General features: G+C 39.8%; 1 protein-coding gene across 3 annotated transcripts in view; it reads right to left on the minus strand.

The window, feature by feature from the left end:
* Window positions 1-276: 276 nt before the first annotated feature.
* ANKRD10 (ankyrin repeat domain 10) overlaps window positions 277-25,767 on the minus strand; it is a 33,116-nt gene continuing 7,625 nt past the window's right edge. Inside the window, exons 3-6 of one of the 3 annotated variants that reach the window (XR_004346622.1) lie at window positions 19,877-25,628; window positions 13,838-14,073; window positions 5,356-5,445; window positions 277-1,914 (exon numbers count right to left, since the gene is read on the minus strand). Coding sequence is in view for 2 of the 3 variants with exons in the window: in XM_032610766.1 (XP_032466657.1) it covers window positions 1,439-1,914; window positions 5,356-5,445; window positions 13,838-14,073; window positions 25,537-25,628 (894 nt within the window). In the remaining variant the exon portion in view is untranslated. Of the gene's footprint in view, window positions 1,915-5,355; window positions 5,446-13,837; window positions 14,100-14,941; window positions 15,019-19,876; window positions 25,629-25,767 lie in introns of those variants that run through there. The other 2 variants (XM_032610766.1, XM_032610767.1) reach the window with 2 other exon arrangements.

Here is a 25,767-nt window from a genome sequence, read left to right on the forward strand (position 1 = left end):
GGAAACTTTGGTTGTGGTCTTTTATGAAAATAAGCATGCAGGGACAATACTGTTAGCTGACCGCAATTTACACCTCCCCCTACCCCCAAGAGAGATCCAGTGAGAGTGTTCATAGAATTAGAGCATGTGAACGAACCAAAAGCCGTGAAAAGGACTACATGGGAGGATCAGAAGAGTAGATGGAATCTTACAAGCAAAATGAAAGGCAGCAGAAGTCGACCCCTCCAGTTCCTCCCACGGACCACCCTCACGCAGGGAAGCACACCCAGAGACACATCGGGCGTGAGCGTTTGTTTATTCCATGTGTAAAGGACAATTTAAAAACAAAATGTTAGTAACACTCTGAGAACATTGGTTTTGTTCATCTGACACATCCTCTATCTTCACCAATTTTTATTACAAAAATCAGAAAAGTAAAAATTCATGACAATATTTGCACAATGTAACCACTAGTTGCCTAAACAAAAGCTAATTTCTATAAAACCATAAACTTAATGCAGCTTTATTAAGAGAGATTCAAAATTCCCTCAGTTAACTGGATATACATAGTGGTATATATTTTAAAGCAGAAAACCCCAAAAAACAAAAACAAGGAAAAAGGAAAATATATGTCAGAAGAGTCAGTTAAATATTTTGACCTGACAGTCCCCTACAAAGAGTAACTTCCACTACATATAGGGGAAACCATTATCTGTGGTGAAAATCCTGGAGTCCAAGTAGGAAATGTGAAATAAAAACACATCAAATCAGAAGTCAGTCCCAGGCCGCAGGTGCTTTCAGTGAAATCCAGGGCAGTGAGCGACACCATTAAAGAAGGGACCACTCATGTCCCCAAACCAATACGTGTGCCTACAAGTAAGACCTTCACCACACGGCACGTAGCAAAGTTATCAATGAAAAGACTTTGCAAAAGACAAACGTTCTTTTCTTCATACAAATCACTGCAAGAAATCTTTGTAAGGCTGTACCTTGCATAGGGAAAGAGTTGTCTTCTGTCAAAAATTCTACTGGAAAGAGTAAAAGCAAGCTCTTCAAAATGATGCCCACGTGCAAAGGGGTAAATTACCAGGCACCTCATTCACTGTCTGCCAATCTATCCTGATCAGATACGATTTAATTTGACGGAAGGAAAAGTGGCAATTTACGGTGATGGTATTCAAAAGAAAATGTTGAGCTTGGCAGCAGAAAAATTAAATTTCAGAAGTGCACCCTGAGAGAGGCCCCCACCGTCCCACGGAGAGACACGTGTGCGCTAAATAAGCCTACCTGTGCTCATGCTAGGACTCGACGAGAACCTGCCGAGTAAAGAGTGCACTTTCTCAGAAAGCTGAAGTAAAAGAAAATAGTACAAGTTGTGGCATTCCTTCAGGTTGATGCTACACCAGCATTCGGAGTTGGTTAGCAGGAGGCCTCATGTGTCCAAGCAGCGGCCTCGGCCCTAAGAGCCGTGGAACAGGTGCGTGGTGCCCAGGACGGCGCTGTCGTGCCCCTCCTCCAGCTTCACGGAGTTGGAGGGCTCTATCACACTGCTCAGCTCAGGGATGCTTTCGGCAGTGTCTCCGAACCCGTGGTAGTGTCCGTAGTGCAGGTTCTCGCCGATGTCTTCCACCCAGGAAGGCCTGCTGGCTATGCAGCTACTTGGACTCCCATTCAGGTGCAGAGAGCCGCACATCTCGGGGTTAACGCTCGTGCCCTTCTCTGGCTCTTCAGCCCCATTAACACAGGGAGAACCCTGGCTACTCGGAAACGGCGGTCCTGGAACTAGTCCACCGCCAATTCCATTAGGTCCTGTCAAGCACTGGTCCCTCCTGCTCTCCATCCCACTGAGCTGTGTTGTGGAGGGGAAGTCCAAATGTCCATTGATGAGACATCCATTTGTCAGTGTATTCGATACGGAGCTACTGTTTTTCGTATCTGCATTAAGAAATACACCTGTCACCAAAATTCAGAACCAGAGGGGAGGAGACAGTATAAAATGCTTCATTGCTGCTACTGTTTTAAAGGATTTATTTAGTTTCCTTTCTTTAAACAAACCAGTTCCTCTTGCAAGGCAAAAAACGGTGCATACGTGATTTAAAAGTAAAACACAACAGAAGCGTTTGCCTGGTAAGATAGGAAACATTTATAGATTTCATTAGTGTTGGGGAACCAAATGAAAGAACTTCAGCTGACAAACATACTGCATGAAAAACACCAACAGCACTGAACTGTTCTCAGTTTAAGACTACTTTGGAGAGCAGTTTTAAAAATCGTCACGTGCGAAAAAGTCCATCAGAACTGAACGTGAACAAAGGGTTAAAATAAACCAAAAACGTCTCCAGCTTTTAAGAAATTAAAGAAAAAAGAAAAAGAAAGAAAAGCAGTTGATGAAGCATGTGAATTAAGGAGGCTCCCGGGACGGAGTCTGACAGCGCCACAGGAGGCTCCTCAGAGCGCTTCCTCCAAGCCAGGGACGCGCACACAGGAATAGGAACAGGGAGCGCTTTCCTCAGCAACACTCGAATCCCACAGCACTTCTGCAAAATGCCACACAGCACTGTGAGACTGCAGGAAGAACCATGAACCCTAATGATTCCATGCATACAGTCTTGGGCCAAGAGCACAGTTCTGAAGAGTTTCTTCTGAGTTCAGCAGTTACAGTGACTACGATCTCCAAGGTTCCACTTTCAAAAACCATAATCTACACATATAGACATCTGTTAAGAGGGAGATGTCTTACGGGGAAAAATGTCAATCACAAAACGTTTGGACACATGGGAATAGGCAATTACAAGGTATTTTCTGTATAGTGAAACTCAAGGATTAATATTCATGTTCACAGGAATTCACAGAACAGTACAGAGAATGATCTAAAATTACGACTTGCTTAATGATGTTAAAATTTACCCCAGTGTTCTGCACTATTCAAGTAAAGTGTGACATTAAATACAGAAGCACTGACTCTGTAACCTCTAGAATGAGGACACACAGGTGTGTGTCCCATGACCCTAATACCCCGCACACTATGACCCCCGACTGGCACCCAGACATAGGTTTCTGTGTGTCCTGAAAATCTTTCTGATGACAAAAAAAAATCACATCTTGTTCCATGAACAAAAACATCTTCTAAACATTCTATTAATCATCAATTTTCTGGCAGTTTAAGTGACACAGTTTAACAGCTGCTATACATTCTTCAGCGGATTATGGATTATTTCTTTTCAAACTGAACGACAGATTTTCTATTTAGTTAAACTTAAGGCTGGAGAACAAGTGTTTGAAGAACTAAACATGAGGTGAAATTAAAACAAGTTATTCCCAGGGAAATATTTATTTATTTTCCCCCCAAAATAAACACTTTTCCTGGGTAATAAAACTCAAGTAGGATGTTGACCTTGATAGTTAGTAAGACAACTATACTACTACTAACAAAGACAGAAACTATGTTTTTAGGTGACTGGGCCTCAGAAATCCGAGTTAACTAGACTGATGTTTTTTTGTTTAATGTTCACTGCATGTGTATCAGTCTTCTCTGGTGCCCAGCTAAAGTAAATTAGCTCCATTACGCATTCTCAAAATCAAGGCTAGTTGTAACCCCATGTCATTATGACACATCTAGTAAAACTGAGCATGAGAGCAGCAAACCTCCCAGAGACTGGCTAAGACCTACGGCTGCTTGGTCAGACCCGCACCTGCCGACGGTCTGCAGGACCGCCCAGGGCCACCCGTACACTCTGTTCCAACGTGCCTTCCAGGACTCGCCTCTTGCACCCCATCCCCTCGCCCACCTACTGCAAGTGACCGCTAGCAATTCCATACCTTTTGTTTATTCATTCAGAGAGTGTTATAAAACGAAGTGATGAAAAACATGGGGAATGCTTACTTGGCACCTGTCGTATGGGATGAGTTGAGTTTAAACATTGGCCTTTTCAACGTTAGGTTCAAGAGCAGCATTAAGTTTAATCCGAAAACCGAGAGAATTAATGTTTGAAGATTAAAGAGTGATTACTTCTGCCTTTTTAAAAGCATGTAGCAATGACATTTTTTAAAAAACTGGCTTTGAGTTCTGTTATTTATCTTTAGCCAAGATCTTTAAATGTATTATCCAATCGGAGTTTCCCTTGGAAAATCTACCCATTTCATTTAAGTATTTGGCAAAATGGTGACTCCATCCGTAACAATTCTGTAGCTTCCAGAAAGATGTACACATTTTCTTTTCATCTTAGTGAACAAAAATGATTTTTTTCATGTACCTCTGGGAAACAATATATATAATCTTTTCTCCCCAGTAAAGAATTTAGCATACAGATATAATAATAAAACTTTTAAAAAACCAGTATCTATTTCCAAATATATTAACACATTAAGAGAATGGCTAAAATGTTTTCATGGTCACCTAGATAAAAGAATGGTAGAGGGCTTCCCTGGTGGCGCAGTGGTTGAGAGTCCGCCTGCCGATGCAGGGGACACGGGTTCGTGCCCCGGTCCGGGAAGATCCCACATGCCGCGGAGCGGCTGGGCCCCGTGAGCCATGGCCGCTGAGCCTGCGCGTCCGGAGCCTGTGCTCCGCAACGGGAGAGGCCACAACAGTGAGAGGCCCGCGTATAGCAAAAAAAAAAAAAAAAAAAAGAATGGTAGAAAAAAGCATTCGCTAAATGGCTAAATCTTTAAATAGTAAAAGAAACAAAGCCCTTACCTTTAAAAACCAAAAATGACTATAACTGTTTTAATATACCACCAATTTTAGTGAAAAGTGTGTTCTGTGAGACACGGTGCTCAGCATCTTAGCAGATTCAGAGTGAGCGCCACACAGACCAAAGCAACCAGGAATGCTGAGTTAGAGATTTCACAGTGGCCTGACCGGTTACAAGTCAAAACCACAACATCTACTAGTTCTCAGTGTTTACAGCCAGACATTCCTTTTGCTGTTTATCGCTTCGAAATTACTAGCAATAGATGTTCGTTTGGTAGAGTCACCCCAAGGTCCTATGTCAGAAAATGAAAAGCGTGAAACCTCATTAAAATTAAACAAGGCACATTGAGCAAAAGTCTCAAATCAAAATAGGAAGATTGCACTTATATTTCTCATATCCATAAAATGCACCAAAACACTTCTCCTTATAGCTACAAACTTGTCCAAGATATGCAGATTATAGCATAACATTCTTTAAAACACTGGACAAAGTGCAAAAACTGCTCGAGCGAACGCATGTTAGAAATAACACGCATACTGGTTCTTGCAACGGCAGGGGGTCTGCATTGCTGAAACAGTATAGATTTCTATTTCTTTAGGTCCAACAGAACCACCCTCCTGCTGTTTGGTGTCTTCGACCATTGCACCGCTGCTGTGGCTAACAGGAAACTGTCCACTCCCACCTGTTACAAACTCTCTATCGACGTGCATGCTGTCAGCATCGTCTTCCGCCTCGCCATTCAGGAGCGGCATGGGGTCATCCGAGCTTTGAGCTGCACAGAAAACAAAGGCAATTTTAGGTTCCCTACACCGAAGCAGAGGACTTAACACAGATGCTTCTCATTCCTTGTTGTCAGAGCACTGGAGGCTCCAAAACTGTCAGGTAACTCTACAATCTAGGGATTATTAATGGACTTGGCACACTACCAAGAAACGTACTTTCCCCAACAGAAAACAATTCCTCAAATGTGCAGTTTCGATGAAAAGTCATGGCATTTCAGATACCTACTTGAGATTTACTTGTCGGCATAAATTTTCACTTAGGGCTGTTATTTGGACAACGTAAAGCAGTTATACAACTCAGAGACATTTCTAACTAGTTTTAAAGATTCAGGACACTCTACGTTATGCCCCCACATGTTCCTTCAATTGTTTTTCATAAAGAAATGACACTTCTTGAACAACATAAAAACCATTAAAACGGTCCTCAAATTTAAAAAAAAAGTTAACTTATTCCATTAACAGAAAATAAAGTAAAAGCCAAGATCAAGACAGGTTTGTCCAGTACCACCCGAGAGCAGCTCTGGCCCTCTGCACCAAGATGCAACGCAACTGGAAACACCCACTAAACGTCTGGGTTCCAAGACATTTGGAAAGGACGCTACGCACGCACCTTTCTTATGAGACTCCCACTCCCGCATCTTGGAGAACAGCTCATGTGCACACTTGGCCACTCCTCCAGGGGTCACATACCCCGTGCAGCAATACCGCCTGCAACCCCGGGGTAGCCTACTGCTCGGGAGCAGCCACTCTCACGCAGCGTATGGCTCACCAGTCTTAAGCAGCACGCATTTTTACAAAATTGGATCCAAAGAAAATCACGTTCATGCCTCGCCTTTATTCATCTACCATGGCATGAATGCATCCCACCAAGTAAATTCAAAAGGATCTTTCAAGTTGAATATAACCCACTGTATGTCTGGATTACGGTTCACCCACCACCCAGCTCCCCACTGCGGTGTGGGTGGCTCCTTTTCTTTCCTATCGTGAATATACCATAACTAACATCCCTATAAATGCACCTTTGCATACACTTCTGGTTCTTTTCCAAGATAAACTAGAATGATTTCTGGGTCAGAGGGTATATACAACAAATAAGTAACAACTTTCAGTGTAATTTCTTTCAAATAAACATTTAAAAACAGAGAGACCTGAACAGTGCAGCTTCAATTACTTCTAATTTTGGACACACACGAGTCATTTTCAATATAGGAATGAGCGTTATCAGTTCCAGAGTATTCTCCAAACTGTTGAAACAGTTTTAAATGAAAAAAAGTCTTAATAAAAGAGAAACACAAATTCTCAATGATCAGTATATGGAAGAAACAGAGCCGTGTGATTTGTGCAGTTGAGAAAAAATCTGCACAGGTATGAAGCCAAAAGCACCCTACAGACGGAGGTGATGTAAAGCCAGAGGCAACAAACTGAGGACTTCAGTCTTGTGAAGCTTTTCTTAATCCTCCACAGGCCCCAAGTCAGTGACAGGCTAGGCTCCATCTTCGCTATGAAACAAGGTACTTTCAAAAAGTCAGTGGTAAACAGGATGTCTTAGAAAATGGGGGTGGGGGTGGGGGGCTGGGAGAGGGATGGTCCAGGTACTGGTTGACAGAAGCCTCACAACCTTCGGTTATCGGTCAGTCACCGCGGAGATGAGGGGCCTGCAGCAGCAAGGCCCACATTTGATGAGCCAGATAGGCAGTTTACTGAGAACCAGTGGTTATCGGGGCAAAGCCACAGACGTCCTCATACAAAAGGTCAGACTTCACTGGGGGTACGGTGCAGACAGCTTTATGTAGCCATACTCTTAACGCCTGGTTTTGTTCTGGAATTCAGGGCCCGTGTTCCTTGGGGAAAGTGACATCTAGGTTATAGCGGCAGTTTCAGATCTCTGAAAGGCAGGTTTTAAAAAGAAAGCTGACAGGTGAGACACGAGGACCACCCCCCCTCCTCCCCCAACAGTGCAACAAGAAAACAGCTTCATGAAGGCAGGGAATGTGTCTCTTCACTCCCCAAGCCCAGTGCCTGGCAGTGTTCCATCGATGAATGATGCCCAGGCTCTAGCCAGAAAAGGCACACACACCAAGCAAGCAAAACTACTAAGAGTAACGAGAGTAGTCATCTCAGGTCAGACTAGCTATAAAATGAAAAGGGACAGGAGGGCAGACCTGCCACTAGGGGGCCAGACGAGCTGGTGGCAAAGGGAGGGATTTTCAAAACAAAAGCGGGTATAGAGGAGCGGGCACAATACCACCTTAAAGCAGAGACTGATCCTTTAACCAGAGGCCTACGCAGTGCACTAGGGACGCTATCCTTTTACACGTGTCTTTTGTTCATGCAGGTAGCTGCTCACCAATAGAGCGGGATAACAACGAAACAGACCAAAGCTTTCAGGTTCTAGTAAAGAAAACTCTTGAACGTGGGAGGCATATGCTAATACAGACAGCCTAGAATTTAATTACCCTCTCCGTAGATATGCAATCTTTGCAAGGCGTTTTTCCCATACAGGCTCCATCTGCCGGGATGTGCAGCCACGTGGCTGCTAACCTAGATGCCTAGAACCCTGGGTGATGTATTTTATACCGACGCCTTCATGTCTTTATTTCTAGCACCTGGAAACGGGAAGGGCTGAAACAGCTCAACGGGAGCACTGAGGTTGTAATCATTTACCTTTTAAAACTGCACTATAAGCCATGAAATTAAAATTGGCCTTTCAGAGTTTTGAAGGACACTGCATCTGGACTCGACTCCTTTCTCCACAGCCACGGAGCACGCCACCTGCGGCATTTTCTCCCAACACACCTATCGCCATTGCCAAAGGAACTACCGAAATATTCCAGGCCGCATCTGAGAAAAGTGGCTTGTAGACATTTCAGAAAAAGAATTTTCTTCCAAAAGTATCCATTTTGATTCTATTTGTTTTAGAAAAGAAGCACTTTCCCTTGCCATTTTCCTATTCCAGTTAAAAGGAAAAATTACCGAACATTTGTTAAAAGCGTCCTTATCTTTTACTTTGACTGCCAAAGCAGGTATTTGTTGACTAGACATGACTTCAATACACGTTAGACGATGCGTATTTATGACAGAAAATCACCTAGGATTGGCTCAAAATAAACCCTCCCAGTTTTCTTCCCCCAGAGGTGGAGTCATGACCAGGTGTGACCACTGCCTAAGAAGCCCCTCATCCTTGACCTTGGGGCCAGTAAAGATGCTCTATTCGGGAAGGTGCCCAGGGCAACACAGAAACCCGCACCTGAATTTTCATCTAAGACTTGAAAAAAACTCCTAAAGCCAGATACCAGTGAGATTCTAAAACTAAACAATTTCTGATCAAGGAGTTTTAAAACATAGGAAAAGCCTTCCTTAACTTTTAAAGACAGGGAGGGGTCTGCAGCATTACAGAAACTGTGCCATCCAGGAAGCTTATTTTCATGCTGGCTAGGTCAACTTAGGAAGACGTGCCTTTACTGTACAAGCGGCACCCCACGACGCAGAACATGCACACAACAGGATTTTGACTGCCAGGCGCATTTACAATGCACATCTAGGGCTCGTGAGAAACGCCTCAGCAGACTTAACTTTTAAGGCAAGGAAATCTCTTACGAGGCAAAAACCAGTGTACACAGTCCTGTGCTTTAAGATGTGAACACTTAGTTAACAGGGCGCCACCACCTAGGCACAACCCACACAGCTGACACCATGCGATGTGTGAACGCTGTCAAGCACTTTCACTCAGCGTGTCAAGTGCAGCCTGCGGCCGGGGGACCGACTAGTGGTTCAGTCCTCTGTGCCTCTTGAGGGGGCCAGTGTGGGAAATCCTAGGTGCTGACCCACAACCAAGGTTACCTCACACCACTCTGGCCTTCCCACTGAACTGGGAGCTCTGACCACTGGGGGACCCTGTTCTCCATGAAACGAACCGGGAAGGAAATGTTTCCTTAGTGGTTTCCCTGCATTACTAACTACAACTGTTCTCTTCTACTATACAGTACATTTTACCCAGATAACTACCTTCGCAAAGAAAGGTCCTGTTAAAATCACACCACCACATAAAGCCAGTAGCAAGGTGGTTCTACCACAAGGTGACCTTTCGTGGGACTCCTGCCATGGCCCCAACTGCAGCAGACTGGGGGTGGGGAGATTCAAGAGGGCAGGTTAGTGAAGGTGCCAAGGACACGGAGAAGCAGTGACAGTTGTGGAAACACTAACGAGGGATCTGGGGTTCTGCTAAAAGAACACGGAAGGGAAGGTGCATGTGACACAGACCACCCGGAACAAAGCGTGCCAGGACCTGGCCCTGGCTGATTCCCGCTGCAGCTGCCACAGTGTGCAGAGGACGAGGTGCGTGAGGTTTGCTGAGCTCAAGACTAAAACAGAAAATCACTTGGTTCTTAAATGTCATTCATTCAGACTGTATTTATAAAATGCTGTGTCTTTGGGGACTGAGCTAAAACAATCATTTGTTACTGCAATGCAATTAGGAATGTTCTCTGGTCAAATTTTTAAAAGTAAATACAGCCATTTACTGCAAGTTTGAGAACACTAAAGATACACGAGAAGTTACTGAAGTCTTTAGTGTATGTCACATACATGGAACTACATTACCAATTTGATTTCTATCAATCATCTGAAGTTTTAAGTCATTAGCTAACCTGTATCACTTAACAAGCTCGTTAAGCCACACCCTTCCTCCTTTCTCGTCTTTTTAAGCCTGGTCAAAACGAACAATTCAGAGCAGAAAGTGGAGGGAGATTCTCTATCTTAAATTCATCCTGGGGATCATCTGCTGAGCAACTTCCTACTGCTGACTTGAAGCTAAGTCATGCTGTATTTTTCCTAAACGGTGTTTTATATTAAATACCTAACACGTGACATATGAGATGCTAAGCTCAGTAATACATCTATTTGACTAAAACAACCGTGAAGTCAACTTAACACGTGAGGTCTGGTACCACCACAGCCTCCCACTGATGGCAACTGTTAACCCCAAATAAAACTGTAGGTTCCTGGGTCAGTTTGTAACTCACACTGCCTCTCCCCAGTGAACACTCTGGAGCTGCACCCCAACAATTATGGATTAAAAACAAGATGAAAAGTTTCTCTCATGGATGGGAGTGGCATTCTTCTCTATCCTGGATCACTGATAATTGGGACACGCTTTCCAGGAATACATTTGTGGATAATCGCAGTTACTCCTGAAGATTAACTAGAATGCTCACAGACCTAACACAAATTTTACCGCGCAGCTGCCGCTGAAGTCCCGAGGTCCACCTGTCATTCCATCCTGAGCAAATGGTTGGTAAACAGGGAGGAAAAGAAAACCCAACCAACCCAAAACCTAGTTATATATACTGATACTTCCTTGCACCATCCTAAATGAACAAAATCCATACCGGGGAAAGCACTACCCCAAAGTACTTTTCATTTATATCCACCACCCACATAGCTTTGGATTTTATATCACCTTCGAGAGGACAGTTGTAGCCACAACTATCACATCTGTGTTCTGACCAGAGTGCATTCTGATACTGGTGTGAACGACCGCATGAAAGGCATTTAAAGTATGAATGTCTGTAGTAAAACTTGCTTCCAAGGACAGTCTGTATTTGAGCAGAACAAATTATTACTGCATTACGTTCTCTTACATCAATAAGGTTTCCATGGGAAAAATTACTCCGATTACCTTAAAATATCTGAAAGCAGTTTATTGAGAGAGATCCTACTCTCTATGGAGAGGAGTAGGTTAACTTTCACATTCGTGATTCCAAACTTAATAAAAGTTAAGAGTCAATTTTACAGGACACATACATCTTTAAGAGTTGGCTTAGCCAGAAAAATTTCTGGAAGTGATTGCTTTTGTGAATATATATTCCACACTAAAAACATCAATATGTGTAGTTATTAAATTCTAGTAAGACAGAATAGACTAAGTTTATTGATAAGGTCCACGCTATGCATTTATGTTGCCAAGATATTATTCCAGGCATCTATTTTTAAAACAGCAAACTTAAATTGCGCCCCCCCAAAAAGATTTAAAATTTCTCTAAATACTTTTACATGTGAAGTTATTCAAAGATGTATTTTATATGCATGTTACACAAGGGGGTAAACACATATTTTTTTACTCTGGCATGAGAACTAAAAACTTATCTACAAAATGAGTAATTCAGAATGAGCAAAACCTCAAGCTCACACATTTATATAGCAAATCAAAACAAGATGTCAGAAATTAAATGAAAATGAACTAAAGCAACATACAAAAAAAAAAACAAACAAACCCACACACATACAAAAAAACCCCCGTCACAGAACGTAAATAACTACACAGCTATTGAAGCCAACTATTATTTCACTTAGAAAATTCAGGCAGTTGGGAAGAAAAACCTTGTTTTAGTAATTGAGAATTACTGCCCCAATACCCCATTCACAGTATGTTATGGTAAAAAGAAAAAAGAGAAACCTTCTCCCAGAGAAAAGAAAAAGGAGTGCAGGGGCAAGGGTGGGACGAAGGCCCATCTGTTCTGCATGCGCATCCACACACATGCAGTCCTGAGTGACGTGTGGGCTGAACCTCAGGGGCCAGTAGCCACGCGAGGGCCCGGAAACAGGAGCTGAGATGTCAGGTGCACGTGCTGAGGGTGAGAAGACCCCCGCTCTCTCCACGTGCACTGCAGCAGCACTGAGGCTCAGGTGTGCGTAATCATCACCTGCAAACTCACACGCCAGGCTGCAACCCCATTTTCTTCTCAACTGGCACCCTCGACCTGAGCACTAAGGAATGGGCACTTTGGGAAAGCTGCACTGTGAGTTTCATGTGCAAAACACCAATCTCTAACTCAGTCAGCCAAGACGAATCCCTGTCTAGAGGAGGAGAATACAATCTCCCAAATACCTGCATGATTATTCAAGCCCTATTTGTGCACCCCCAGGGTCTAGGAAACAAGTTCTGAAGTTTTAGGAATCCTTGGAAAGGCTTGAAAGAGGTACTTCAATAAGAAGATACTGGCCAATTCAACCGAACTTAAAACCTGATGAGACTAGTTTAAAACTCTTCAGGTACATTTGAGTCTTCTTAGAATGTTAAGTGACATCCTTTTTAAAAAACTAAACAGAATTTAAGATTTATCCTATACACTAACATGATATGGACACCCGTCCAATTCTTGCATGAGGTCGTAGAGTGAAGCTAACGATACCATCCCAAAATTATTAACCAGGCATTAAACAAATCAAGGAATACTTTTTGAAGTTTAGACATACCTTCAGGTTGTGCATGTGATTTTTATACCTTTCTAAAAACGATTAGGCCCGTAACTTACAAAAGCTATGAATCTGAGAAACTATTACTTTTAAGTTCATACATTCATTTCTATAGAAAAGTCACATAATCACAAGTTTTTATACTGACCAACATTTTAAAAGTTGTGAAGGAGATGATACAATTTTACTGACTCTGTAGGAGAAATGTTTTTGTTTGGATAGACTCCAGTTACACAAAAGAGGCACAGCACTGGGAAGAGGATAAAGCTGACACATTAAAGTCAACTGAGGTTGACTTTAGGTTTTGCTCAGACTATACATGTACAGTTGTTGTTTTTGTAAAGCCGAAGGGCACAACTTTGTAGTTATCTCCGGCAAAGTTATCTGAGTGCATAATTTCACCATGATTACTTTTCACCGTCATCTCGAAATTTCCCTTTCCAAGTAAGTTTGCTAAATATTCCTGCCAAGCCAGTAATTCTTAATTTTCCCCCCTAAATGAAAGGGAGATTCTTTTCCTCAACCGTAAAGAGTGACTAGCTGACACTTATTTACAAACCCCGAAACCATCTAAAGATAAAAAGGTGGAAGAACACTTAAAACTAAAATAACTTACCTTAGAGACTTAAGTCCTCAATGTCAAAGTGGCACACCAGGCCTTGCTGTGACAAACACACACCACAGTGTCCAATGCAAACATCTACCTTCCCAGATGTGAAACTGTATTTTACTATCAGACCAACAATTGTTGTAAGCCCAGGAAAATTCACAGGAAAAGAAAAATGAGGCACGGGGGCAGATTTTTTTTTAATAGTTGTATTTCAAACAGGAACAACAAACGAGAAAAATCTAATTCGTGGCAGGTAAACCTGGGTGTGCAGAAAGTTATATACACACATTTACACTTCAGCTGTCAACACTGCCCTCTCATATCCTCCCCTTTCGTTAAATGGCCAATCTTCAAAGTGGCAACACAGGAAAAACTCCTCCATCACTGCACCAGAGTCCTCCGGGCACAGTACCCCTTACGTGAAGGAGTCATCTCGAAGGCGCTTTCAGCCATAAAAAAGAAAACATGTTAAAGAGAGGAAACAAGTTCGCTCTTTCCCACCCACAAAGCGGTCTCACCTGTGGTTCTAGCTTTCTTTACTCCAAAGGGTTCCGAATCTTCCAAGCATCTCTTGCGATTTGTTCCCACACTAATGTGATTAGGAAATACATTCGGATGGCCCCCATTGAAGGGGCCACCGTTATGGAAAGGATTCAGATGACAACTCTGGAGGTTCAAGAGAAACTGGGTACACTCTTGGAAACCCTGGGTTTGAGCAATGTCTGCTGCCGTCAGGCCACTGGCATTTCTCAGGCTGTACGACACAAAAACACTGAATTACATCCCATCACCATTTGCATCTGGTCTCTGTTCCTGCTGAACTAACTGACTATCTGCAGGGGATACGAAAGAGCATACAGATTTACAGCAAGTCTGAATTAAAGAAGGAGTTACTCATCCTAGCTCTGTAACTAACTTCTCTCTTATGCACATTTGATTACTAAGCAAGATTTGGGAGATAGTAATTTAAAAATCAATATACTAAACTTTAAAAAAAGGCATCTTCCTATTTAACTTCTCAAAATCATTTTTTATGTTAGTCTGAAGAATATAAATTTATGCTAACTTCAGACTTAACCTGAAACTGAATTCTATATTATCTGCACTTAATTTTAATAATCCATTCCTTTAGCTCGAGTAAAATCATAACAAACAAACATGTACTGAATTGTCCATGGCATTTATAACAACTGGCTTCCTAACAACAAAGGCAACTGGCTTAATGACAAGCCAGAAGTTGTGCTAACATGTGACACTATAAGTGGAAGTTTAGAAGGATGTCCTGAGACTAATTTATCATCAGACTGGAGATCTGAAAAGCTGAGTTTTTTGTGTTTTGTTTTCTGGCCTTAGGAAAACTTGCAGAAGTTCAGAGCATCTGAGTGGGTGCTTCCTTCTAATACTGTCCTAGGAACTCATCCCCCTAGGCTGAGTCCTACCATCAGAAAGAATCAACATCATCCTGCGTGGCTAACAACATTAGCAAGTAACGTCCGACGTCCTCCGCATTAGCTAAGAGTCAGACTAAACCAGAAGTGGTGGCAGAATATAAATGAAAGCTCTAAATAAGATGAATACGAAAGAACCAGTTGAAATTGTAAATCTTAATTAGGAAACAATAAAAACGGAGGGAACAAAAGCAACTCCACGTTGAAGTTCCCCTGGAAGACAAGAAAATACACTGCTCTGTGAAATAAATCTGTAAGAAGCAAGACAGGTTAGCTGCACACTGATCCACTGAAACTGGAGAAGCACTGAAGGGCCGAGGCAGTACCACACCTCCCGGCGAGCTCTGCCACAGACAGTGCAGCTGTGACCAAACACAGGCCTCGTCTTGTTCCCGAAAGAACAGGGCACAACCCTGGATGCTTTTTCCCTAGATTAACGTGAATGAAAAAAAAAGCCATTTCAGGGAGAAAACTACAGAATCAGGGACAAATAAGGATTTTCCATTTTAAACATAACAATAAGCCCTGTATTCCTATTTCCAGCCATCATACGCAGAAGGTTCCAAACTCAGAAATGAAAAAGCTATATACTTTTGGACAATCACTAAATACGTTCCCACTTTTAAAAGCATGAGATAAAGAAATGTATCATACATTTTGAAGAAAGGCAAAAGCCCAAACTCAATCTGATCAAATATAAAAGAGACAAAACTTGAAAATCCCCAAAACCAACAATATTTTCTTAAAAATATAAGGCAGTTGTGTGCAGGGCTACTGAGAACTAAAACTGACATTTTTATTTGATTTCATGGCTATGACTTCTGATAAACATTATTCTAAAATTTCACAGTATTTTGATATATGAATTAAATAGAGAGGAAATATCAAAGTTTGGGTAGAGTGAGTTACATTAGTTATGTGTATAGAAAATGATCACATACTTGATTTTTAATATCAACACGTTATAGAAATTTAACATTCAAGCAAGTGTAACACTGGATACTTTTTTTAAATGGTGTATTACATTTTCAGAAGATATCCTGAGTGAATGGTCCAAAAAGGTCTACTCTATCAAGAATGTGAACAGAATAAGTAGCCGCGATAAAATTAAAAAAAAATTTAACTCTACACAATTTGAAAAGACGAAGACCCAGGACATAAGCAAAATTTAAAAAATGATCATTTCTATAGATAAATAATGAACTTGCTCTCCAAAAATTAAAGAATACAGAAATGGGAAGCTGCTGCTTAAAATCAGGACACATAACGCTGACAGTAAAGATGACTCCTCAGTGGACGATAAATAAAGAACAGCACACAGAGTTTTTAAACGGCATTTACCACCCCAAATGCCAGTTCACTGAAGAAAGCTGAGATGCTCAGGGAGCATGCCAACTTTTCTAAGTCACTGAACACAAGAACATCCAAACTACACTCAATTCCTTTACTCTTAATTCAGAAACTGAACAGTAGACCGAATCTGAGTTAGAACAGCAAGTTCACTGTTCTCGCAAGGAAATACAGCCTTAAAGAGGAAGAGCAAGTGCGCGCCAATATCCGGAGACCACAGAGACTGTAAATGCCTGACGGGGAGCGCCTGCCTGCACCTGAGAACACAGGCAGCGTCTCCTGCCCGTCTCCAACTACCACGAGTGGTCCCAACACTTGCACATCACTCGGCTTGGACGAAGCCAATCAGATTTCCAGGTGGTGTGAAGTATTATCTTCAAAACTCGAAAGAACAGCCACTAGAGTCAACTCATGCTATGTACTCCTCATGCGTGGACCAAGCAAGTAAGAACAATCACAAGCCGAACTGAACTTCAACTGGTTCCTCGTATAACTCTGAGGGATCCAAAGAGAGATCCAAAGGGGAGTTCAAAACATTCCAGAAAATGTATGGACAGATATCAGAATCTGGGACGTAAGGTAACTGGAAAAATTAACTGGGAGATTATAATTTTGGCACTATCCCTACAGTAGTAGTATTAGAAACAGGAACATACAGTATCCCTTCTCCACTTCTGGTGAAACTACAGAAGTTTTCAACTATATTATTTCTCAGTTACTAAGGACTGAATGTAACATTCAGTTTAACAGTGTTTACGTTCCTCTAAAGCAGAAAGGTCCTGGAACAGGCCAGCAGAACCGCCCACTTCCCTCTCCTCTACCTCCGAATGTTTTGCTTCCCATCTCCTTCCCTACGTACCCCCACTCATTCCTCCTTTCTTTACCCGTAGTTTAACACGCTAATTCTGCTCTGCTCATATTTAAAACCTTGCAAGTGGCTCTGCAATCGTATGGTGCACAAAAACTGGGTGGAAAGGAATGACTGGGATCACCAATCCGGGGCAGGCACTTTTTCTGTAAAGGGCTGGACAGCAAAAACTTTAAGCTCTACGGGCCACAGTCTCCGTTCTCTCGTTGTAGCCTGAAAGCAGCCTTAGATGATGTGTGAACACAGCATTGGCTGTGTTCTAATAAACCTTTAGTTACTGGCACTGAAATTTGAATTTCATATATTTTAACGTGTCATGAAATATTATCCTTTAAAAACATAAAAATCATTCTTAGTTTATGGGCCATACAAAAACAAACAATGGGCTGGACCAATTGAGTAACATTTAATCAATAGATGATACTGGTAACTAGTCCTCTACTCGTTTTAAAAGAATTTTATTTTATAGAAGTATGATGATTTACAATGTTAATTTCTGCTGTACAGCAAAGTGATTCAGTTATACATATATATACACACACACACACATTCTTTTTCATATTCTTTTCCATTATGTTTCATCACAGGATGTTGAAGACAGTTCCCTGTGCTATACAGTAGGACCTTGTCGTTTATCCATTCTACACACAACAGTTTCAACTGCTAACCCCAAGCTCCCAATCCTTCTCTCCCCTGTTCCCCCTCGCCCTTGGCAACCACAAGTCTGATCTCTATGTCTGTGAGTCTGTTCCTGTTTCGTAAAAGTTCATTTGTGTCATATTTTAGATTCCACGTATAAGTGGTATCACACGGTATTTGTCTTTCTCTTTCTGACTAGTCCTCTACTCTAAATAACAGATGCCTATGGGTTCCGGAAAACTGTCTCTCTGGTAATTTTCTGCACTATTCAATTCAAACAAAAAAATAACTTTTTAGAAGTTGCCAAATCTGTTAAGTCACAAAATGTTAAATATCAAGAGAATATCTAAAGGTAAACTTTAGAAGAATGTAAAATAAAAGACCTTGAGAGAGCATGCAGAAGAAATAATCATTCCTACTCCATCTGAGTGTTTTCTGTTAAAAGTTCTAAGTGTCTTATGACTGAATCAGGCGACGTGCTTAATGTGAATGAGGCGGAAACTGTCTTTACAGGTCTGAATTCCTCAAGTCACTTCTTAATAAGCAGAAGGGGTTTTCAAACGTATTACACAGAGGCTGAAAATCACGTGGGTTTCTAGGTGAAGAGCAGCATAAAGAATAATTGTGCGGTATAGTTCTTAAAACACTTTAACAAAAGAGGCTCAGGCCTTTAAATGCATTTTAAAATATATGCGCTCCTATTTGTTAAGCATGTTTCAATTTTAACGTTTTAAGGGTTGAAACAGTTACCCTGGTTAAAATGTATCATCAAGTTATTGAGCCTTCAGCTCTATTTAGTGTTACAAGTTTAAGCAGATATTCAACCTAAGCAACCCTCCATGATTTTCCTAAAATCCAATGGGAGCTGGGCACATGAATGTGATTTAGGATTTTACAGGCTCTATGATAATTTCACATTTGAATTTGGTCTTTTCTTCTGTTACAGTACTTTTTAAACAGTCAAGCCTTCACTCTTCAATCCCGAGGTATTCACTGCGGGTGTGATATGGCCACACTGCACTCACTGCTGGCTACTCCTACCAACCCGAAGTGAGGGGCTGCTAAAGACAAAGTTGATCTGAACTGTGGTCTTCACACACTAGTCCAAATGGAAATTTTCAGTATCTGGAAGATACTGTTCAAAATTACTCTCAAAAACTGTATTTTGCATGAGAACTGGGGCACTAATGAAAGTGTACACAATATTTTTAGACTAAGTCTTTAAAAAACACACATGAATTTCGTGACTTTGGTTTACTGCACTCGGGCAGATGAGGCCTCATCTAAAATGTACCTCTGTCCATTTCTGACAGCAAGAAGCCCCATGGGGGACGTGCTGTGAGGTTGTTCTAAAGCTCCAGTTCACCTTTCTGGTCCCCTCTGGTATCCGTTTGAAAAATCTTTGTAAATGGGCAGAGATTTAAAAAAATCAGACACCAGTCAACTTGATGTCCAAACTGGGTCTAGTCTGTTGAAGTTTTAAAGCTGACTTTCTTTAATTGTTGACACGATCAGATTCTTAGACTAGTAAAAATCAACTCGCTCCAGTTTGTCACGGAAGCTATGACAACCTTCACCGAGACTATGAAAAGTCACTTTGGGCAGGCTACCCATTTTCTCCCAGTAGTTCCTAGTATTCTTTCAAAATTGCAATATGAAAACACGGGAAGGCATAGACTAATATTTACTGTGAATTATTTATCCTGCTGAATAACTGGCAAAATAAACTTTTTAAAAACTTTACTAAAGTTGAAACATAAAGGCTCATATACTGTATTTTCTGTAATAAAATTCTGAATAGAATGTTAAGACTTATTATACCTAAGAGTGTCTCCCCAAAGAACTTTAAAACAAAACTCCACTCTGCTGCCAGCTAATCCCCCATCTATTTTCCACTTATAGTGTCACAACGTCAGAATATGAGAAGCCGTTCTAATGAGTTTTTCTTTTCTTTTTTTTTTAATTTGCAAAACCACGGATCAGGAAGTATCTGAAATATACTTTTCAGAATCTGAGTTGTCACATCACCTTCAGGATGTTTTCATTTTTGTTAATGCCATGTGACAATAAAAGATGACCACAATTTTCATATAAAGAATATTTCTGTTAAAATTCTGATCTCAACTTAACTATTGTTAGTTTACAAGTAAATAGGTAGATATCATAAATTAGGGTAAGCAAAGCATGCAAATCTAAAGAATCTATATCTGAACTCCTAGATTAGCATTAAAACCAATCACCGCAACAAATACCTCAACAGTATGCCTCGAGTGGAGAAAGGAAGCCATACTGAACATTCAATGCCACAACTGTAAGGTTTTCGGAGAAGCACCTGTGGCAGTTTCAGCAGTTTCTATATGGAATGCTCCCCCTTTCTAGGATTACTTGAAAAAATCAAGTCAATTCGAATTACGTAGCTGTAAAACATTGACATGTGTAGTTTTTACAGATTCAGAATCTTCTGTGTGATTTAAAACGGGCAATGGTTCATAAAACAGGAAACTTAAATAATAAGGGATCACATATTTGCAGGCAACATTTTGATTAAAAATACATATACATACATGAGGTGCAGAAGCACATTTACTGAGCGTAAGCCATTGTCATGTGACCACCTTGACCAAGAGCTATTGCTCTAAAACACTGCCTTTTCAATTACTTCTAGTAATTTTTAGCATGAAGCCAATTTAATTATGTCAGTTATTTCAACAAAAGTTTAACAGTATGGACTAAACACCATTAACTCACGATTCTGGTTACTTTAAAATTTGGTATGCTGTATCTCAAATACATTAGTAACTATTCCTAGATGGAAATAAGCAAATACATGGAATCATTAAAAAAAAAAAAAAAAAGATAAAAAAACATTACTAAATGTCCATTTGTACAGACAAAACATTACAAACATCTAAAATTTCTTCAGTAAAAGGAAAACGTGTATTTTTAACCCTTTGGTATCCAAACTCTTAAATACGTAATTATGAAGACTTTCTTAAATATATTCTTCAGGTAACAATAGGAAGAAACTATTTTTTAAAGTTTCTACTTGAATAAATTTGGTGCCAAGTTTTCAATTCAAGTTCAACATTACTGAGGACAGTTTTATGTTGCAACTGAACCCCAGCTATGTTTGCATACATTAAAATATAACAGCATCATTCAAAGAGTCTGATGAAATATTTAACCTGCTCCCACTATAATTTAGGCAAAGGAAAAGACATTTGAATCTAGAAATCACTGGTTTTACTTGAAAGCACTATATAAAAGCAGTGCTTAAACAAATATTAAAACCTATATATTATTCAAGCTGTTATGAAAAACAATCAAAATTCTAAACTGAATTTGTCAACAACTCTAGAATACTGCCAGCCTGCTATCTATCTGCTCCTTTCCAGCAGGCAGAACTTCATCAGCTATCTCGGGAAGTAATTCCTCCACCTTGCCTGCAACAGTTTAATAAAAGGAAAAATGAGCCAGGAAATTGCAAGATCAGACAAGACTGCTGTAGTGACAAGCAGGTCAGGGAGGGAACACTAGGTCAGGACTGGAATGCACAGGATCCAAGATCAGAAACCACTAATTCCGAGTTACACTGCTAATAAATTTCATGGTTGGACTATTATTCTGAAGGGCCAATAGGTGAACAAATGAAAAGAAACCACAAACTTCAAACATGAATAAATGTCTAATGAAGTTTGCCAAGGGCAAAAGCTGCAAAACAACTTCCGACACTAATATTACATATGCTCATCACATGATTTGCCCTAATGAAAATTTTGCTTCTAGACAGAGCTCTACGGGTAAGCAAATAAAGGTGGGTTGTAAACATGGACCAAACTAAACCAACTCCATTTCAATTAAGAATTTTTAAAAGTTCAGCAAAATACTTTTTCCTGCAACATTCAAATGTCTATTATGACCACATTTTAAGACTTCTGTTACTAAAGCCAACTGTGTCTATTTTCTGAATTAGGCAAGAAAGATTTTTTCAGAGTGAATCACTGAACTTGCTTATATGTAAGGTTATAGATGCTTCTCCAGCTATCTGAGGATCATAGTTAAGCTCCTCTTGGGATGAAAATAATTAAGTTAAAATATATGTAACCCACTGGAAGATCTGGTTACCACAGAATCAATGGCTTCTACAGAAATGCTCTCCTACAAGAAGCTATGGGACTTTGCCACAACATAATTAAACACTGGCACCTGGTATAATGTGGTATTAAAATGGACTAGCAAATTGGCCTTAGATGCAAGCAATTCTGAATCTCTAAATCCCACTAAATCCCTTTATTTCTACTCTGAGGCATTAAAAAAAAATCTACTTTTATATCTGGTTGATATGGAAACATTCTCTACTACATCTCTCAAGAAAATAAAGACAAAAATAACCAAAATCAGTCAGTGCCAAAATACTAAAAGGAAAGATAATTCAAGGCTAGAAACGTGTACTTTACAAAGTTGTTTGTAAAAGGTCTTTTTAAAAAAAATTATTTACATATATATAAATTTTTCTTTTGTAAAAGTAAATGCAACACATAAACATTCAGGATTGATCCCAATCTTTTGGAGTCAGGGAGGAAACGTTTGATTGAATCACCATGCAGGTTACATTCATCTTCCACTGGCATGACTAGAGCCCCCAAGTCACCTGAACAGAACAGTGCCCAGCTGGCCTGTGGGAACACAAATAGGCTCTCTTGCTTCTCCTCATTGGTCACATAAAAGGTGGTCTTAATTATCAGCAGACAGCAAATTTTCAAGAGTCCTTCTCTGAAATCACATTAAAACTTAATTTTATATTGTTACTTATTTGATCATCCAAAAGAAAAATAAGGCAACAACTTTTCCACGTTACTATATGTCCTTCCTCCAATCAAAAACCCTTTGTGTGTAGCAAGTAGCATTCAAATCCTGGCTGCAATGAAGAACTGAACTGCCATATAAGCAAAGTTAAGGATGATGACAGTTTAACTTACTTAATAAAAACTCCCTACTTGAGGAAAAAATGAGAGTGAGAAGCGTCTGTAGAGGTTTAGATCATTTAAAGTATACAAGCATTCAGTCTGGTCACAGAACTGACGCTTAATCCTGTGTGTTTTTATTTTTACATGTAAACAGTGGCAAGTAACAATGACAATCATATAAGGAGAAACAAAACCTCACATGAAAAAGAAAACTTGGCACCAAAACTCAAGATGTAAAACAAGAGAAGAAAAAGAAACTCCATCAACATACTCACGTGCGGTGCTAGAAAATGTGCTACGATGCACAGCAGCTGACATGCGTTATCCTACAGATGCAGCCTACACTGACAAGTAGGTTATGTAACAAACCATTCTAGCCACAGGTGCCTGGTACGCTTGCCCTCTCCATTATCTACCCCATGACCAAAAAAGCAGCAACTTCAGATTTTGGCCACTTTACGTAGCAAATATATAAAAAGCAAAGTAGGAATTAACAACAAAATTATTAATTACCACCAAGTGTGATAAAATACTGATACAAGACAGCTTTTAATCTGGTCACGGAAAAAGGAAAAATTTCCACCAACTCCTAAACGCTATAGCATGTAATATTAAAATTAATAATCTGGCTCACTTTGAACTGGGAACAAAATAAGTTAACTTCAAGTAAGTAAATTAATTCTGGGCCCCTTGATGACCTTAAAAGAAAAAGGCATTTTTATTTGCTAGGACTACACGTTACCATATGAGCAACGTAACAGGAAACAAATAAAAGAGAGCTAAGTACCATAATTTGGGGGAATCAAACTATTATTTGTTGGTAGACTAAAAGTGTTAAACTATAAAAGTGTGCAGAATAGATATTAAAAAGCAATGTACAATTTAGCTTACTGGCGAAACTGACATTTTATCTAGATGTTAAAACTAAATAACCACATATACAATAGCAATAAATAATGATTACTTGTGTTCTATCTCCAGGCCAAAGACATATAATTTTAAAAATTGCTTTTGGCTAGGTGGCTCAGGCTAAATATTTCTTCTAAAAAATATCTGAAAGTTCAGTCAAGGGAAATCACCATATGCAGGGTCTTGAGGGAGTGGCTCTTATACTGAGAAGGAAAAACAAACTGGCACTCGAGGCCATGCTCAGTCACACTTGGTGGGAAAGAGATACTCGAGGGTCCTGTAACAAGGACAGAATTGTAAATAAAATGATCTCATTTTAAAAAGACACCTATTAAAAAAAGGACATAGCGCAAGAAAGATATTTATTGGTTCAAAGGATTAAACTATCCATTAAAGTGAATAAAACTAACATCTTAGTAATAAAATGCTCAGGACCAATTAGAGTACTGTTTAGAAAGATAAGTCACTGAAAAGATCAACTTCTAATTATTCATTATTTCAATAAATGACAATTAAGGAATTTAATCAATTATTTTACGACTCTGTATTTTATAATCAAAGCTTCTGTTGTTAAAATTAAAGATTTAAGTTTTAAATCTAAAAAACAGCTAAGAAAACTGCATCTACAACGTTGCTTTAAAGCAATGCAATGAGAATCATCTTGATGTTTTCTAAACTGTGTAATATATATTCATATTATCAATTGTTTTTACGTTACCTTAAATTATAACTACATATGAAGTCACAAGGTTCCCTGCAATGTAACAGTTAACACAGGTCATATTTATAACACTAAATGGCTACATAAGTAAATGATCCAAGCCCAAACTAATGTCTAATCTTAACAATAATACTTAATGAAACAGAAGCTAAGATACTAAGGGCCTACTGATAGCCCTTGGTATCAGACAGGCCTTTCATTAACCTATATGGTTCTGCTGTCCAGGATCTGTTTTCAATATTTATTATAATACAGAGTCAAAACAATGAAGTGGAAACCAAAGGGTTAAACTAAGTTTTGTGGGTTTTATTTCTCCCAAAGTCTAAATTTTCATATTTCCAATTAGAATAAAGTGGTTTGTAATTAATTTTTATGAAATATTCAAGACACTCAAGGTAAAACAAAAAAGCTGATATTATCATAGTTATTTTGGTTATTACAGCTCTATAGCTTACACTCAATATTTAAGGGTGAAAACCGCATCCATTTTGTTAATGCTGTGAACTGCAGAAGAAAAATTTTTACAATGAATCTTCAAGAGAAAGTTAATACAAATGAATTAAATACTGAAATAAACGTATAATGCCATGGCTAGCTAATGATTTGCATACAAGATCACATTTTAAAATCAATACACTTCAATGTTAATACTGTTCTCTCAAGCTAGAAGTTAGCCAGTTGATGTAAACTGAGCTAAAACAAGGATATTCTAAAATAATGCCATCACTATCAAAAACTCAGAGTGAGTTTTTAAGTCTTTAATGTGTACAGTTCCATTTTACAAGGAATTACAAAATCACTGAACAATCATAACAGGTTTTAAAACATAAGATGTCCTCATATCTGCTAAAAGATGAGGAAACCATCTTTTTAGCAAAATTAAGAAAAGCTAGCTGTGTAGGAATTTTTTTGAGCCAGAGAGGCCTGAAAAGATATTCTAATCCAATTCGAGGCACTCATTCTGAAATTAAAACTTGGCAAAGTTTGAAGACTTGCCCACAGTGACACAATTAGTCAATGGTAAAGTCAACAATGCCAGGCTCCAAATTTAATGAGTTAACTGTTCCTTCTACCCTAATATGCTCTCTCTCTCTCACGGCAAGAACGCTGAGGCTGCTGGGATTCAGCCCCTTCTGCTAGTGGCCAACTCAACTCACACAACAACTTGCTCACTAACGCCAACTGATCTAAAAAGCAAACTCTATTACCAATATTGAAAACAAAGCTCAGAACTTTTGCTTGCTCTAAATCCTGTCTCTAAACACGACACCCTTGACCACATCTTTGGTTGGCAAGAATAAATGAAGATGCTTACTCGGCATGAGCCCCGTTAGCCACCAGGGCACTAATGCAGTCCAGGCTCCCAGAGCGAGCCGCCTTGTGAATAGGAGTCTCGCCCTCACAGTCCTGAAACAACAAAAAGGAAAGCATTAAGATCCATACAAGACTTCCACATTCTAAAGTTAATTAACAAAGGCCATGTACCATCTCATTCCTCTGAAATAGAATTATGGTGAGCCAAATCTGAAGCAGAACACAAAGAAAT

This window comes from Phocoena sinus, chromosome 18 (assembly GCF_008692025.1).
Source record: "Phocoena sinus isolate mPhoSin1 chromosome 18, mPhoSin1.pri, whole genome shotgun sequence".
Taxonomy (NCBI): Eukaryota; Metazoa; Chordata; class Mammalia; order Artiodactyla; family Phocoenidae; genus Phocoena; species Phocoena sinus.